General features: G+C 38.2%; 1 protein-coding gene across 1 annotated transcript in view; it reads right to left on the bottom strand.

Moving 5' to 3' along the window:
- Positions 1-19,194, bottom strand: part of NELL2 (neural EGFL like 2) — a gene marked incomplete at its 3' end in the record, with an annotated part of 344,840 nt that overhangs the window by 68,549 nt on the left and 257,097 nt on the right. The window contains exons 14-15 of the mRNA XM_007471548.1: positions 10,755-10,877; positions 7,892-7,987 (exon numbers count right to left, since the gene is read on the bottom strand). Of these exons, the coding sequence (XP_007471610.1) occupies positions 7,892-7,987; positions 10,755-10,877 (219 nt within the window). The remainder of the gene's footprint in view (positions 1-7,891; positions 7,988-10,754; positions 10,878-19,194) is intronic.

Genomic DNA, 19,194 nt, shown 5'->3' with positions numbered 1-19,194 from the left:
GAAAGGAGGATCTTCAAAGAAAAGATGTATTTTTAAATGAATTATTGATACAATTGAACTGACAGCAGACTTCTAAACACAAATCTCAGAGGCCGGGAAGGCAGTGGAATACTTCCCTCACAGTGCTTAGAGAAAACACCTGGAATTCTACACCTAGTTCACCTAAGACTGAAAATGGCATAAAGCCCATATTAGAGAAAGAGAGTTTGCCATGAATAGACTAACTCTAAGAGAGTACTAAGGTAGGTCCTTCAGGAAGAAAGAAACAAAACATAGAAGAAAGAAATGGAATGCAAGAAGCAAAGATAATTTGACTATAAATAAAATGTATCCTAGATATATTTTGAATTAGAGAAGACTAAGTCCCAGATAGCTATTCGTGTCTTTACCACTTTCTAAAGTCTCTCCAAGATATCAAGTTTGTACCTCCCCCATCATATTACTAATGAATAGAAATTCATCAGCTTATGTCTGTAAAAAAATATTTAGACTATATGGAGAAAGTGGCAGAACATTCCCAACCAAAGTATGGGGGTGCCCAAAGGAAAAGAAAGATCTTGTACCCAAGATGTGCATTCTTATTAGCAACCCCAGAGTTACAAATTAAAAGTCTATTATTTGAGTGGCAGCATGCGCCTATAACACTGACTTTCCTATTTGAATCATTCTGTCTAATGAGAATATATCAATAGTATGATTTCCAAGGCATGCTCTTAAGGGGAAAAAAACAAATGTTTAGGGAAGAGATAAAAAGGAAATTTACTTTTCATTATATGTTCTTTGTCCTTTTAAATTTTTTTTTTTTTTTTTTTTTTTTTTGGCGTTACGCGGGCCTCTCATTGTTGTGGCCTCTCCCGTTGCGGTGCACAGGCTCCTGACGCGCAGGCTCAGCGGCCATGGCTCACGGGTCCAGCCGCTCCACGCCATGTGGGATCTTCCCGGACCGGGGCATGAACCCGTGTCCCCTGCATCGGCAGGCGGACTCTCAACCACTGCGCCACCAGGGAAGCCCTGTCCTTTTAAATTTTATACCGTGTACATAAATTGCTTTTTCAAATATTAAGTATTCAGTTAATTAATTTTAGAATAATATCAAAGAAAAATCTAAAAAGTGACTTTATTTGGTTTTCTTTGAATAAAAAGAAGAAGAGGGGATATGAATACTAGGAACTCAAGGGTATAATACAATATAAGTTATATTCAAGGGTGATCCCTTGAAAAAATTAGCAATACTTTTAAAGCAAAAGTGAAGATCTTTTCCAAATTCCCAAATAATCCACTTGGCTTTTTTTTCTTTTTCTTTTTTGGAGACCTGCCTTCTAACAGTTTGAAACCTACGTTTTTTTCCCTTACATTAACTCCATGACGTGTCATCATTTCCAGTGCTAACTAGGTAGGTCTTAAAATAAAAGAGCCTGAAAAATTTCCCCATCAGACTTCTTATCTATTATACATGACTGATACATGGAAAGAGTAAGATCTTTTTCCAGTTAACCTGAAGGACTTGGAAGAATGACCTTGAGATTTAACACTGAGAACTTTTAACTAATTTTCGAATAGTACAAAGACAAATTTCCATAAAACATTAAATTTTAAAGACTTGCATTAGGACTAAAATAAAGCAATTATAAGTAAACGTAAAGAATGCAAATTCCTAAATTAAACATGTTAAACCATTACAGTGTAGTAAAGTTATACTTAAAGCAGGTTTATAAATAAGTCAAGAAAACTAGAATTATTTCTAATTCCTAAGCCTTATTTTATAACATTTCAGGGTATATACCGCTAATTTAAGGACATCTAAAAGCTTCAAACAGCTCTGTATGAACATTTTACTTAAAATGTATAATATAATCATATCAAATATCATTTATTGAGTGCTTACCACATCAAAGACAGGGTGCTGTGCACCTTGCTTATATTACTTCTTTTAATCTCCAGAACAACCCATGAGGTAGATATTATTATCTGCATTTTATACACATAAAAAATTAAGGTATAAGAAAATGAAGTAACATAGAAAAGATCACACAGCTGGTCAACAGTAGAGCTAGACTCAGGCTGATGTCTCTCTGACTTCAATTTTTGTGTTCTTGACCACTCTGTTAAATGCTTCAAGGAGAACCAAGGTTTGACATAACATTAAGCAATTAAAGCGTTATTTAAAAGAGGTCAAGAGCATTTTTACTACCTATACTGTAACAGTAATAATACAAATTTTAAAACATCAATCAACCTCAACCAATTTGAAGTTACCTTGGATGTAAAGCAACATTCACATATGCCTCATGCTTCATTTTATCATCTTGAAACTACAGATATTAAAAAGCTACAAAAACACTTAGGAATGCAACCTAAATTTATATTCATTTAATTACTCACTGTAAATAATTAAAATCTCATCTCATGTTTTGATCTGTGGTCAAGAAAACCATTATTTTACACACACACATACACATAAAGCCATTTATCACTAAAATGTCTGATTTCCTTTTCTTTGATATTGCAGCATATTTTTTTAGCTTTGCCATTTGATATCAACTTTTTCCCAGTTATAAGCATCTTAATTTGATTTAAGTCAGCAGTTACTTATAGGGGACTGTCAAATCTTTTAGAGTTATGCTGTAAATCATGACTGAAAGATTTACTTTCAGTATAATAAGACAGCTTTGCATATTAATTAGATCAGCAGACACATGTTTGCGGAGGTTTAGCAATTGTGCAATAAATATAGCATGGCAGTGATAGAGCTGTTAAACGCCAGCACACAGATTTCTAATATATTTTACTGAGTTTATCCAAGAAATAATCACCCTGCTAAACCCAAGTTAACCACATGATGGAATATTAGGATGTTTAATTAAAAATGAAGTTATGCTGTACAAGTGGGTAACCTTACACAGCAGCTAAAAAAGAAGGCCATGAAAAATTAATTTTACTCAATAAAAACATACACATAGCCCTTTTGTGACGTTGGTAAATGGATTCAACCATTTCACTAAGATACACATGATTCAGAAATAGCCTAAATAAATTTGGGGGAGGGGGTTCAGAGGAGACTTTTTCAACTAAAGTAACAAGGGTTGGTAAATGTCATGCACATTAGTATTGTCTTTCAAAAAATCAGTAAATCCTTTTACGTCATCCTCAGAGATCCATTGTGAAGGCTCAACAGATGACCACTGGGGCCAGGAATTAATCTCCTCTGTAAGCTATCAGGCAGTATCCAACTCCAGCAGGCCACATTTATGCCATACCTATACATGGGCAATCTAGGCAATCCGGATGCTTTCCCTCCCTGGGGAGAGAAAACCTGCCACAGAAGTCACTGTTAAAGACAACAGGATTATCTGGTAGCTGAAGGGGTGGGCATAACAAAAACACAGACTTCATGAGTGATGACAGTGGGATGAATTCCTCTGAGCATATACCATGGCATAGGCAGAAAGGAAAGAAGGAAGGGAGGAAGGAAGGAGGGGGGGGAGGGAGGGAAGGAGGGGGGAAAAAGGAAACACTGGAATAAGAATCAGAAGATGAGTTCTAAATTGCACATCTGTATCTATAATTAAACACCATATACAAGTAACTTCACCTCTCTGTGCCATAATTACCTCATCTGCCACGTGGAAGTATAAGACCAGATGACCCTGAAGCCCTCTTTCAACTAATATTTTAAAATATCCAGCAAATATGGAAGCAACCACATCATCTCTTTCTTCCTCATTCACACCTTTGTTTATTTATTCAACAAATATTTGTGGAGCACCTAATAAAGTATAGGCCTTATGTACTATGTCTCAAAGATTCAAAAGTGAACAAGTTATACCCTTTACCCCCATAGAACTCCATGCCTGGTGTGGAAGTGAAGAGAGGAGACAGATGGACAAGAAAGCGAAAGCTGGGTAGATTAGCAGCGGTCAAATCTTGAAGGTCATGGTAAGACATGTGACCTTTATCCCGAGGGCAATGGGAGGTACTGACTTTTTTTTTCTGTCTGGGGTGATATGATCAGATTTGGGCTTTTACAGTCTGTGGAGATTGCACTGGAGAGAGATGCCTGAGAGGCCTAAATACTGTAGTTGCAGCCAGACTTGAAAGAAAGGGACCCTAGTACCGAGAACAAAAAGGACTTGACTGGATGTGGAAGGGGTGTGAGGGGATGATTCCCTGAGTACTGGTGGGAGGGAGGGAGAGGGGGAGGAAGGGGGGGAGGCGAGGGCAGGACGAAGGGATAAAACTGGGTGGATACGGCTGCCGCTCACTGAAACAGGAAATAGAAGTGAAGAACCGGGTTTTGGAAACAGAAGAGGAAGAGGACGTGAGGCAGGAGACATGGAGGCAATGAGGAGCTCAGTTTGGGGTCTCTGGATTTAAGGTTCCCAAAGAAACATTGGACATTTGGGTTTGGATCACCTGCCACAGGATGAAATAGCAGTTAGTTCTCTTTATGAATCATTGAAGATTCTCTCTCTAGAGGTTCTTAACTATTTGGAAATATATAACACATATGAAATCTTTAAGAGCCCGGGTTCTCCCTGCAGAAAAATGTACACGTGCACAGATACTCAGGGAATTCATGGACCCCAAAGCCCATCCACAGACCTACAGGGGTCCAGCAATTCCAAGGTGAGACTCCCTGCCAGGGGGATGAGGATAAATATGGCAGTGATCGAAAAAGGAAGTAACTCAGAGTTCCCTGTCCTGACGACATCAGGGAAATGCATTAAATGTTTTGATTGCTTTGAGTAAATTGCACTAGCAATGACAGACAGCAGATATGGCAAAAGACTGGCCTGATGCTCACCAAACCAGTTTCATCTTCCTGGACATTCAGCTCAGCTACACTTTCTTAACCCCTTGAATCCTTGTGGTTAGATCTTACCAACGGTATGTGACGGGAAGGGACATTTCTGACCTGAGGCAGTAACACTGGGTGTGCATCTTCCGTGCTTTCTCTGTGGTCCTCTTCTCTAGCAGTTTTAGAGGTCATGTACTGGGCATGGCTTCTTCACTAAATGGCAATAGCCAGCGGCCCTAGTTTGAGGAACCCCAATCCCAATCCCCCTCAACTCTCTCCTCAATACCGCATTCAACATATCAAACTGAGATGTGAATGAGCAATACACCTTTTATATTAACCACTGAAATTTTGGGACTTGATACAGAAGCTGAGGTTAGTTACCTTTATTAATAAAGTAAATATCAATAATAATAATAATACCCATCATATGTAAGGTCCAGAGGTTAATAAAATAATTTTATACGATCTGCTTTAGTTTTCTTTACAGTACCTATTGTTTTCTGCTTTTTTTCCGGTACGTGGGCCTCTCAGTGTTGTGGCCTCTCCCGTTGCGGAGCACAGGCTCCGGACGCGCGGGCTCAGCGGCCATGGCTCACGGGCTCAGCCGCTCCGCGGCATGTGGGGTCTTACCGGACCGGGACACAACCCCGTGTCCCCTGCATCGGCAGGCGGACTCTCAACCACTGCGCCACCAGGGAAGCCCTACAGTACCTATTGTTACCTGACATTTATTTTCCTGTTTATAGTCCCTCCATTCCACTACACTATAATTTCCATGCAGACAGGGCCTCAGTTTTGTTCACTGCTATATCCTGTTTCTAGATCTGTGCTCAGCATATAACAGATCCTAATTAAACATCTGTTGAATAAATGGGTGAATAAATTGTTTCAAATGGGCCTCTTCTCATCTGAAGGTATTTTTTTAAAGGGCACACCTTCTATTTATAACTACATCAACAAAAATGGTCGTGTTGGGAGGTGAGGAATTGGGATCTAACCTGGAGCAATAATTGGGACAGATGCCTTAAGGCAAGTGTTGGTATTACATTTTCCCAGATAGGAGGCATTCTCTCTCCTCTGTCACTAGAGTGACTTCAGAAGAAACTTTGAAAAGCAATTATATAGATAAAAACCTGGATTTGGGAGTAGAAAGACCTTAGTATTCAGCTGCTAGCTCTCTGATGTTAGAAAAATTAAATCACGATGAACCCAATATTTTTGTTTGTAAATGGATAATACCTCCAAGATAATACCTATCTTCGAGGAGACCTGTGAAGAGTAAGGTGATGTACAGAGGGTAAAAGACACAGAAGTTATGCACCTTGCCCAAGGCCACATAACAAGGAAAGAGTAAGACTAGATTTTAAACATACATCTTTCTCAAAGCCCTTGGCTTTTTGTGTTTGTCCTCTTACAGACTGAAAGATCAAGGATAACTACACAGAGAAAGCTAAATATTCTGTTGGGTTACTTTTAACTCCAGTTTTAAATTTTACATTGCTCAGATTAATCTTATGCCATTCCACATTTTCACAATCTCTCCATATAATTTTTTTTTAGTGGAGAAATGATACGCAGGATTGAGCATGACTATTATTCATCCCAGATTTTCTGGGACAGCCTTTATTTCAAAATTGTACACCACTAAAATTCCCTGAAAAAGCCACTATTTCAGTATCCAGACTTCGTACCAGAAACAGCATAAAATACTGTATTCAGGAAACATAGTTACCATAGGTCTGAATGTACACCTTGTTAGTGTACCTTGATGCGTGTGTGGGTACTACTGGAGATCATGAGATAGAAACATTGTAGAACCACTGCACTGGAAGTACCTGATTTTGATTTACTAAGTCCTATGATAGTTAATTATCAGAAATCTGTATTTTTTTATCAAGTTAACAAGCTCTATGGGTGATTCACATGCACGATGAGTTTTGGAACTCTTGATTTTGGAAATGATCTGCTTAAGAAAGAGGCCCACATATCAAAGATAGCCACTAGGCATTTTCTGTTAGAGACCTTTGTAACCAGTTAGTCACCGAAGTTTGAAAAGCACCACTTAGAGGTACTTGCAGAAAGAAAGGATGTAGTGATCCTTTTGTGAGCATCCTTCTGTGCTCAGTGGCAGTACTTATTCAGTAAACTTTTCACTTCTCAAATGAACCAGAGCATTTTCTGTCTCACGTTCTGATCAGTGTATTTATTAAACCCGATGACTGCAGGTGGGATGGAGACAGGACATTCACTGCATCTACTGCACTGAGATTTATGGAAAGCAAGAGGAGGTGGTAACCACTAATCACTGGTGGCAGCAGCTTTCTCTTAGGGAGAAGAATCAGACTTTGTGAGGTCATCTGCTGTTAGAACCCACTTAACCCAAAGAAACCAAAACTACTATTGATATGATTTTAATTAGGGGTTAATACTCAAGGCACTTTTTAAATTCTCAACGTGTGTTTTCAATGGACAAAACATCTTACTTTCAGTCATAAGCTATATACAGACTACACACATATATATTTTTAAATATTTTTAAAAGTTTCTACTATTAGTATCTATCAGAAAGAGTAGGTTCAGGACAGACTTGGATGAGGAATAATTAAGGGGTAGAAAACTTTAAACACTTTGTAAACAGACAACAATGAAAAAATATGAAATGGACCAGGTAAAAATTTATTAAAAATTCTCAAATGTGGATGCAGGAAGTAGTGGGCCCCAGGAAGTGAGCTGTGGCCATATGCTTGGACTCTATGCTTTAATATGGGCATATAGATTCCAGGAAAACTGGGCTCCAAATGAGTAAAGTGAATTATGAAGTCATAAAATCCTGGGTAATCCAACATATTTTTCTGAAAAAGTTCAATATACTTCTAGTTATAATAGCTGCAAAACCTCCTTAGAGTGACTTTGGGCAAACGCCCAGTGACTAACGCCTCACTGAAACTTCCCACCTCCTGCCTCCTAAGCTTCTGTGTTAATAGCAAGTGCCATGCTTTGAGAGCCCACTTGAAACATTATTTTCCTCATGGGTTACTTTATACATGGGTGTAAAAATTCATCTTCTGGAAGATGGTATGATATTCTTACCCGTTTCACAGCTGGGCCCGGTGAAGCCTTGTGGGCAGGCACACACATTAGCGGCAATACAAGCTCCTCCGTTCCTACAGCCATCTTTGCAAAACGCTAAAATAATTCAGATACATAATTTTAGCACTTTAGAAGGAAGCAGTTCAGGATACTCCAAACTAGCTTTTCTTTATTGCCTTTGATATAAATGCTATTATAATTTCATATTCAAATAATACTTTCCATATAGGTAAGAAACTTCAACACAATTTGTAGAATAGTACTCTTTCCAATGTTAAGTATTTCACCTGTAAAAGAAAATACTGAGCTTTCTTTTAACAAAAAACAGTAGCTTTACAAAACAGGAATTAGGAGTAGTATTGCACCTCACTGTAGCAATCCAGCTTGAAATTAAATCTAAAAAAAATGGCAGCTATCCTAGGCATCTTCTTAAGGAAGAGACTACCACCTAAAGAATAAGATACGGAAATAAGAAATAATTGAATCCTATACAGCTCTGATCATTCTACACACCGTCCAAACTGTCAAAATACTAGAGAAGTGCCCCATCCTTCAAAAAGTTCTAAACCATTCCTGGTGATGAATTAGCCAATAATGAGAATTTGATAAAGGAGTCTTCAAGAAGGGTCTTGAATCCCTCTGCCAAGGATAGGTCAGGATCCAGGATCAAGGGCAAAGGCACTGCATAGCCTGTTGTGTTAGAGCGGGTGTGTGAGTGAGGGGAGTTCTTCTGTGAGTAGAAAAAGAAGCCAAGCTCTGAGCCACTGCAAGGGTGACCTTTTGAGATGCGCTGCCCTCAATAAAAGGTGAGAAAAACAAGATGGGCAGGATGAAGTATCCTCAGAAACTTCTGTTTCCACTTTAGCTTATTCTTTGACTCTGTAATGCAAAGGCTGTTCCCTCAGCCTGGCAAGGCCTGTTGTGGATGAACTCGATCAGCCTGTTCCATGCCTGGGGCAAAAGCTTTTGCTCTAGTTTTCTGGCATGTGCTTCCTCTAATTAGTTAGGATGTACTTTCTCAGAGTGGGAAACTGTAGAAATCTGAGATTCCGCTACTGAGTTAAAGGAAGGGGCCCAAAGAGGCCATTTGGCTTCTTTGGTTCTAGGTCTTAATCTGTCTTCATCCTAGGCAAAAACAATACCTAGTCACCAAGAACTTGCAAAGAGATTAGGAATTGAAGTCTCATGAAAAGAAAGGGTACACCCACCAGACCATGTGTATATCCTCCCTGGAGTAATATGCAAGGTAATATGCCTCTTGATAGAGAACAGGACTCAATGATTCAGATCCTACAGCTAAACTACTCTCTCAGCTTTTGACGTTCCCAGCAGAGACACACACAGGAACGGAGAGTCTTTACTCAGGCAACCTATAGTCCTAACTTCCAGAAGAAATTTAGAGATGCTGGAAAGTTCTCCTTCCTTCAAAGATAAGAATTATCTGTCTGCATCTTCTCATGGCTTCAAGAATTCTTTACGCTATAAACTTTATTTTTCACATTAATAAGGAGTGAGAGTCAAATGCAAATAAGAGTGAGAAGCTGTTGGGCTCCCAGATGAAATCTTAACTCTCTGAACATCCAGATGCTTCGGGGAAGTCCTAAGGGTGCATTTATACCATCTATGGACTTGAAAGTCTAGCTTTCCTCAGGATCCGTCCAGTTTCTGAGGAAATCTTTGTGGGATTTAGACTCCCAAATGCGTAGGCCTTTACAATGCTCTAAACTACAGATTTCCATAGACTTTGACAGAGTAATCCTCTGGCCCATCCCTATCTGCATCCACTGTATGATTGTAGACCAGGTCTGAAAGTCATGACCAAAGGACATGGCATTAGTAACAATTCCTTGTTATCTCCTGTCTCCCATATACATGTAACAAAGAAAATTAATTTTGGTAAACTCCAGGATAATGAACACAGTACATTTGAGGAATGGACCAGTTTTGAAGCTTAAAATGCCTGAATTAGACAAATGATAAATAAATCTATATGACGTAGTAAGGAATATGGGCTTTATCCTATGGGGAAGTTGGCGGAGTTTCCAGAATAGAACCTCCATTTTCCTTGCGAAGTGGGAGGTAAGCTCATCTGATGAAGGAAAATGAGGGCATGGATAAAAGAGTGAATTAATGGATGGTGGTGGACTACAGCCGGAATATCCGCTGATGGAAATTAAAACCTGAGAATTATTGATTGGTAATGACAAACCAGGCAAAATGGGAAATGATAACACATAGAAACCTAAAATTCCCAGTTAATTAGTACTTAGCTCAAGAGACAGAGAGCAGAGAAGAAAAGCTCTCAGACTGACCCCACATAGATAATTCACAGTGGATCATGGTAGTAAAACAAATGTGTTGATAGGGCTGCCGAAAAAAATATAGCTGTAATGTTTGGACTCAAAAAGAAATATCGGAACCTGGGAGGAGACTGGGAATCTGGATGAAAAGGACAGGTCAGAGAGATTAAAGATGCAAAACTGTGGAAAGAACAGAGTGGGCAAACTGGAAGCAGAAAGATGTGGGGTTAGATAATAAAAAGCTAAAGTTTAGATTTCTAGAGTGGAGTAGTTCTGTACAAACATGCCCAGGATGTGATTATGGCTATGATTCCACTAGAGAGGAATAGAGGTAGAAACCACTGTGGTTGAGGTCATGGAGCATTAAATCAGAGCTGTTGAACAGTTTGGCCATTTAAACACTGACGTAATCCAAGAGGAAGCCCATGAGCTACAGTTCAAAGTTCTCAATGTCTGTGGGATGTACCCAGAAGGCAGGTAACAGTGATGAGAAAGGGTGGAGGGAGGGAGAGATGGACTGCATTATCCCTAATGGAAGAGGTGCTAGCACTTAAATCTTTTACCTTTGCACGTAGTTCCATTCCCGGTATAGCCTGGCTTGCAAACGCAGTTGTGTCCTCCGACAGTATTGAAGCATAAAGCATTTTCATCACAGTTGTGCTGATTTGTGACACACTCATCATGTTCTGAAATGAGGATACGTTTTTGTTACTCAAAGACAGATTTTCAAAACCACTCTGCTTTAAATTGCACCTTCATCTTTGTTATTGTATGCTATTTCTTTCCAACACAGACATACACAAATTACCTATTAAAGAAGAGCTTGTATTTTGAAGCACTGTATACTCGTCTTCAAGTACATACATAGTGTACACATCCACAAACCTTAAACACAAAAGGATCTGGATACAAGGCCCACCAATAGTAGCAAGCAATAGAAGGAGAGGAGAGGGAAGGATGGGGCTTGATTCTCAGAAGTAGATCCCAGAGCCAGCTGTTTACAGTCTCAGCGGTGAATATTTGGGGAACTATCTCATGATATAAGTCTGCTACCTAACTTTTTCCTGTAGCATGGAAAGGGTGATAGGAAAGGATGTGTAACTGTATTGCTCCAGGAATCCTGACCTGCAGGATAATGGACTTGAAGCCCTGTGGAATTAGATGCAGTTAACATCTACATCCACACTTGCAGCGATAAAGATACACGTGCAAACTGCTGGGGGAATATCTGAGTTTCTTAGTAAGTTCCCTCTTTCTCCAAAGGAAGTACCACACTTTTATTAAATAAGACTAAAACTTCCCTTTATAATATGTGCAAATGCAAACTCTGAGATATACAATCAATATACCTCCTTTAACTGTGTGTAACTTGACACTTGCAAAAGTACTGAATCATTTGATTCTCACAGCCCCGCTGTGAGAGAGGCAGAACCAATGTCATTATCACCATTTTAAAGATGAGTCAGTGGTGGCTGAGAGTGCTTCAGTAGCCTGCCCAAGTTCATGGAAATATTAGGCAACTTCAGAATGCTAGCTCAGTATTAGCAAAAATGTAAGTGTGAGGAATAAATACAGTAAATATCAGAAAGAAAACAGATCTAACATCGAAATCAAGATGAGCAGGAAATGAAATACAAGTGAGAAAATGCATACAAGTTAGTTCAGCCATCTAAAATCCCTACAGCCTCACTACTTATTACCCAGTCTCTTACATAAATAGTATTTAGGTCTAAAATTAAATATATATTTTAATACACTTACATTGATCGAGCCATTAATTCACTATGATATAAATAATCAAAGCAAAAGGAAATATTGCTTTTTCACTTTAGAATTTTTTGCATTCCAAACAATATGTATCTACATATATATTATTCTAGACAACATAATATAGTACTGTATCTGTACTTTTGGGAAAAAACTGCCTTTGACATATGTAGTTGAGATTAGACTAAAATCATTTATTTTAACTCTAATACTAAAATAGAATGCTCTGTTTTATTTTTAAAAAATAAAGATTAACATTTCATGATTCTATGTCCTATGTTACACAAGCACAAAGTTATGACAGTTTTAGCTATAGGCCTATAATAAAATCTATAAAGATTATTCCCAATAACCTTTCAGACAGATTTTAATCACTAAGGTTTTAGAATTACACAAATAGATATTCTCCAAATTCCTGGCTGAATTTCCCCAAATTGTATAAAATTCCACCTTTATTATCTAGAATCAGAATATTTCAGAGTTTTTAATAAATTCATGCATATTGATGATAGCTTAGGAAATGGCTGGATTACACATGGGTGTCCTAATTGCGGATACCCTTAGACACTATTAAATACTGGAGGGACCAGAATGGGCAGCCCACCTACTTCTGGGTTCAGCTGCCTGAAGCAAAATAAAGCCACACTGTGAAGTTTGCAGCTGCTGCCAATTTTCTTCCCACTGCAATTCAAAGTGCTGCAGTTAATCTATAAATCTCTATACAGACAGCCGTGGGGCCCTTTAAAGACAGCTGCTGATTGATTTGATGTTGTTTTCATCCCTGCCTTGGTTGCCCTCTTAATTAGACGGTACTCACTGGGTAGAGGAAGGGCCTAACAAGATTCAGTTTAGCAACCAGTATGATAATGTTCAACAAATGTTAACTAATTACACAACCTGGAATCTTGTTTGTCCTTTACTCTCGGCGGCCACTGAAATGAATAAGTGGCTTCTAAGCAACTCAAGGGTGAAGACAATTTTCAGGTTTTTAAATGCACTGGCACGCACCTGTACATATATTGTTCCCTCTGCCTGCAGTGCCTGCCCCATGGATTCTCCTGGAAAACTCTTACTACTTTTAAAGATTACACTAAAATGGCATGACTTCTGTGAAAATACCTTTCTCTCCCCCTCCCACAGAGCTGGGGCTTCTGTTTTCCCTAGCACCAGATACAAGGCTGTTTTACCAGGGACTTCCCTGGTGGTGCAGTGGTTAAGAATCTGCTCTTTTTTAATAAGTTTGTTTGCTTATGGCTGTGTTGTGCCTTCGTTGCTGTGCGCGGGCTTTCCCTAGTTGCGCTGAGCGAACCTTTGGTGGTTCTGCCTGCCAATGCAGCGGACACGGGTTCGAGCCCTGGTCCGGGAAGATCCCACATGCCGTGGAGCAACTAAGCCCGTGTGCCACAACTACTGAGCCTGCACTCTAGAGCCTGCAAGCCACAACTATTGAGGCCTGTGTGCCACAACTACTGAGCCTGCACTCTAGAGCCTGCGAGCCACAACTACTGAGGCCCGTGTGCCTAAAGCCCGTGTTCCACAACAAGAGAAGCCACCGCAATGAGAAGCCCACGCACTGCAACGAAGAGTGGCCCCTGCTTGCCGCAACTAGAGAAAGCCCATGTGCACCAAAGAAGACCCAACACAGCCAAAGGACATACTTCCTATACCGTTATCATTCAAGTCAATCCCAATTTGTTCAGTTGGAGACTAGACACCAAATGGAAAGCTACCGAAACCTAAGCTGTTTTTTACTGATTTTACTATGGTGGTGTTTTATTTGGTTTGGGATATTTCAAATATTAATTAAGATAGCAGGACATATTTTGAAAACAGAAAGTATTAATTCTTTTATATTGTCACTTTAATCTTTTTCAAACTACTTAAAATAAAGTTGGTTATACTCACAATTATCAACTAAACTGTGATCTTAAGAAAAGCCTTTTAAAATGCCTGTACTGTAATCTCACAGAAGAATTAACTTTGACAGCCCTTTAAAAAAGAGAATGTGAATGAAGCAAGGAGCAAATATTCTATAAGGTCATCTCAATAAATAGTTAATTATTGCTGCTCCATATTGACTTTTGGTCAAATGTCAACTTCTTACTGTTTCCCTGACTGACATACCCCTAAGGACTCCACCACCAACCCACCAGTCAGCCTATCCATTTTTAATACTTCCTTCAACATTTTTAACATATAATACATAAAATTAAATAAAATAAGGAGGAAAATATTAAGACAGAATTTAAATCCATATTACATTCCAGTGTTTGAGAAGAGCATGTCAGGATATAATTGTGAATGACTTCTAAGTTTTATTTCACATATATTGAAAAGCAGACACATCAGATCTGATGTTCAGAATATCCAATCCATAAGATCCAATGCTATCTTCATATCCTCAGATAAAATGTCACTGTTCATGTGACATGACAGTCCAAACAATAGCTGGGATTGAAACTGAATGCACCCCTTTCTTTTTCTTTTCTTTAAAAATATTAGCATATAATAATTTTAATCAAAATTTAAACACTTTTGTACCTATGAATTTAAAATTTAAATAAAATGGAAAAAAAGGAAAAAAGTTATAGAAAGAAAACATCACCCTTCAACAGTTCTAAACAAAAGTAGTATGGGTGTCAATTATTACAGTACCTTATATACAGAATAGATAATGTTACAGTGATAGCTAGCAAAGATTTGTCCTGAGTGCCATATTTTGTATGCTCTGCATCTTTACATACTATGTAAAACTGACTTCATACCAGTGACAAGGGTCAGTATAGTAAAATTCCTCTATGAAAAGAAAGTAATAATATACACATTTGAATTTATCTAAACGCAGATGTTACATATAACAATAATACTTCGGTTTCACTGATTAACTCCTAACCTGTTTACGTTAATGTATCTAAAATCATTTTAAGACTCAGCACCCAAAAGATCATCAGTCAGAATGACATAGAGTTGGATTCAAAGTGGATTTTAAAATTGGTATTCATATTGAGCTGTTTCCAGAATGAATGTACTATCTAGAGACAAGACGGCCATTCTAAAATTCATATAGCTTTTCTCACTATGATTTCAGCACAGACATGCAATACACATAGCACATGTTCTATTCAAGAATTTCACTATGATACAAAAGGCAAATACTACAGAAAATAGGAGTGAAAAGTAATTTAAATATATCTACATTTCAATTCAATTCAATACAATTTTCTTCAATGTCTATTGTGTTTTAGGATCTTTTCGGGATTAAAAGTATGATTATAAATAGTAGCTATCCTCACAAAGCTTATAGTTTAGTTGGGAAGATAAGACAAAAATACAAGTGCCTTTAGTGCATGAGAAATGCTGAAGCAAGGAAGTAATCTCTGTTTTAAAAGGTCATAGAGATCAAGGGAGGAAGTCATTTCTAGTTGGGTCAGGTGTGAATGCAAGAATGACTTCATGGAGAGCAGAGCATTTGGCATGGATATTTTTTATGCATGTGTGGGGAAGAGGCAGGTTCCAAGCTGAAACAACATTTACATACTTTGCTTCTTTTGCTTTTGGAATCTTGAGTCTCTTACAAATTTGACTGAACCTGAATGACTTGTAATAATCCTAGTTCTATTTCAGTGCTTGCATACCACATACTTTGTAATATACACTATCTCATTTAATCCTCATATTAATTAGGAAACATTATTTTTCAGAAAATTAAACTTGGCTTATAGAAGCTAAGTATCTCGCCTGAGATCACACAGCTGGTAGGTGGTAGAGCTGTGAATCACAACATCTGACTCCAAAAGCTAGGTTATTGATTGCTATGCAATAGGGCCTCCTGACATTTAATGTGTAGGTTTTCCCTGACCTATTTTTTTATCCTAGTGTTCTTTTTTGTAGTTATCCAGAGGTTTTGAATGTCTACACGTTACAAGTCTTCTAATGTTTCAGAATTAGGAAGTTATCATCTCTTTATTGTATTTTCTAGTATTTTTTTAACCTCACAGGAGCCTAATTAAAAATTATAGAACTCCTAGGGCAAAGCACTGAGGTAATTTCTGCTCATACTAAAATCCACATTTTCACACAGTTGAGAGACGTTTTCAAAAGAAAAGGAAGATATCAATATGGTCAAGTACAAACACCTGAAAAACAAAGTAACCAGCTCACAGAACTTGGACTCCAGCACTAATTCCCCCAGCTTAAAAATCTCTGGAAACTCAACCGTAATGTAGTTTGGCAACCAGATAACTCCAATGTCCAAGAGACCTCTCCTCTGATACCAGTGGTCAGGCCCTAGTAACACTGTCCACTGCTTCTCGAGAATTCTGTTTTATATCCCCCAGCAATATACTAGATCCTTGGGTTGACACTTTAACACAGCAAATTCCACTCTTCTGGTAACAGAATGTAATATAGCTTCATAGCCGGCCCAATACCCTCAGAGAATCTTTCTTTTCCTCTGATAGATTTCTCCAGTCACAAGAATTATATTGTCTATGCTGCATCTTCTTCTTTCCTTTCCAAATCTAGAAATGTTGGGAAAACAGCAGCTATCACAACATACAGGGGTAAGTTCCACAAAGAAAACTGTTTCACTCTCCCTGACCCAAGTGTCTCCTAGAATATAAATTTACAGTGAGCAAATTCTCTCTTAGAATGTAGCAGGATATGGCTCTAAACCTAGTGACAATCTACCTCAGGTCTTAACCTGGGAACAAGCTCCCTCAGGCTTAAGACTGAATAAGTCTTGGAGCAAGGAAGCCAATGGAAGTGTAATAATCCTAGTTTATTGATAACACCATCAAACTGGATGCTTAGATGGGTGGTTTATCTCAAAAGTGAAGAGGTGCTTGGTTATTCTCCTCTTATATTTCCAGAGACCAGACTGCTTGCTTTAACATATCAATGAGGTTTGCAGCAGTTCATCCATGAGTTTCACTCATATGCGTCCCCACCAAAGTCAGTGTGTAGTTATGTGTACTGGCCTGTGAAGAGCTTCAGAACAAGACAGCCCGTGGGTCTGCAAATGAGACCTCTTAATTTACTCTGAAAAGAATGATGACAATGGTGAGTCCCCAGATAATATATGCCATCTCTATTTCTCAAAGGAAACAACTCTTTGGACTTAACTACAGTTCCTTAGTACATTCACAAGATAATTATTCTATGGCAGGTCTTTTCAAAGTGAGTACAAACTGAAAATAAAGAATGTTCTCTATTACAACTCAACAATTACTAGATAGGCTGGGGGTTTATTGGAAAGAACTGGAATTCCTTCCTTCCTTCCTACCCCTCCTTCCTTCCCCTCCACAGATATTTAGTGGTCTGGTATTGAAGAACGATATTGTGCTCACTGCCACCGGCAAGACACATCCCTGAAATCAAAACATTTGTCCTAACGATTACTGCTTCGTAAGGATGATCGTTACAGTTCATTAGCTTAAAATATCCTCCATCAACTGTTCTGTACTAGGACCCTAAGTAAATATGAAGACAAAGTAGAACTATGAGAAAATTATGTACTATTTTAATAAGCAATAGCAGGGAGGCAGTGTGATACATATGCTTTCCAGACAGGCTTTGAGATGCTATTTTATCCTAAGTTCTCAGTGGCCGTGTGAAAGTTAGCTGATCTTTCTAAGTTTAAAATGAAAAAATTAAGACCTATGTTAGGGAACTGTTACAAAGAATAGACTTCAATGATGAATGTAAGCCCCTTGGCAAATCATAGACACTCAACAACTATTAGGTACCTTCTCATCTTATTATTTACTTCAGTGGGAAAATTCTTTTTGGCATTATTAGCTAGATAATGTCCTCTATTTCCATTTGCAAAACCTAAATGTCTCACAGAATTTGCTCTCTTCATCATCTTCTCTGAAATCAAATACATTTTGGACATTTTTCTGGTTTCCAAAATTCCACTGAAATAACTTTCAATGGTTCTATTAAGGAAAAAGAAACCTCTATCATGCTTAGCCAAAGCTGTTCATTTTGTTTCTTATGGTTACCTTATTTACTCACTTTATATTACAGAGAAAAATCTATTTAGTACAATGTCATTTTAACAGAAATCTACTTTTACTTTTAACACTATTCAAGTAGCTATAAGAAATGACACTTTAAACTTGCTCAATGCCTACAACAGCAGCAAACCCACTAAAATTTTTAACACCCAAGCATTTCTTGTTCACTACTCAAGTTTCCTGTTCATCGACCACACACCAATTCAATATTGACTCCTTGTTATTCTTCAGTTTTTGTTCAGATTTCCTTCCTCTGACGTGCTTGGTTTATTTTCTTCTAGTCTTTTCACTGTATGTTCAGCCTCCTTGCCTAATCCCTATTTGATCAAGCATCTTAACAACCAAAGCACACTCAAATTTCCTCTCTACCCTTACAGTAATTTCACAAAGTAATTCAAATTCTATTTTTGTGGCAAAATCTTGTTTTGTCCTATTTGGTGTTTCAGGAAATAAGCTTTGTCTGAACACACTATAGGGCAACAAAATACTTTTAACCATCAGTCAGATAGTTTTCATTTGTTCTTTCAACACACATTTATGAAACTTCTGCTGTGTGACTCTAGTGCTCCGGAAGAGGCAAAGATGCATCAAAATGGGATTTGTGACCTCAAGAAACTTTTGAACTATTACAGGATGGGTGATGTGAATAGATAATAACTGTGATATACTGCAGCCATTGTTTAGTGCTGTAAGAGAGAAAATAATAGTAATAATGACAATAGCTAATTTCTAAGTGCTTACTACATGCTATAAAGAACTGCACTAAGTGTTTTATATGCATTATCCCCTTCAGCCTTCACAAAAACCTTTTTAGGTCGGTACTATTATTACTCTTATTTTACAAATAGGAATAGAGAGCTTTCCCAGAGCAAGGACGCATCTTGCCCAACATCACACAGCTAGGAAGTGACAAGGCCAAGAGCCTTCAATGTTTGAAAAAACTACAACCTATAAACAAAGATTTCAAAAGGCTTAAAGAGGAAGAGATGAAGATCGACTGAGTGGTATTCCCATAATCCTGGGAAAGTGTCATATAACAAATAGGCCAAAAAAGTGAGTCTTAAAAGATAGGAAGGGTTTTAACAGGAAAAGGGTAAAGATGGGAATGAGTATTCCGTATGGAGAGAGCATGGGTGCAAAAGACAAAAGCATGGGGTATGGTAGGGCTGTTTCAGCGGTTGAGCTGGCATAGGTGATAACTGACAGGGAACAGTAA

The sequence above is a fragment of the Lipotes vexillifer genome, unplaced genomic scaffold, assembly GCF_000442215.2.
Source record: "Lipotes vexillifer unplaced genomic scaffold, Lipotes_vexillifer_v1.1 scaffold794, whole genome shotgun sequence".
NCBI classification, from domain to species: Eukaryota; Metazoa; Chordata; class Mammalia; order Artiodactyla; family Lipotidae; genus Lipotes; species Lipotes vexillifer.
This window is presented reverse-complemented; position numbering and strand designations above follow the sequence as displayed.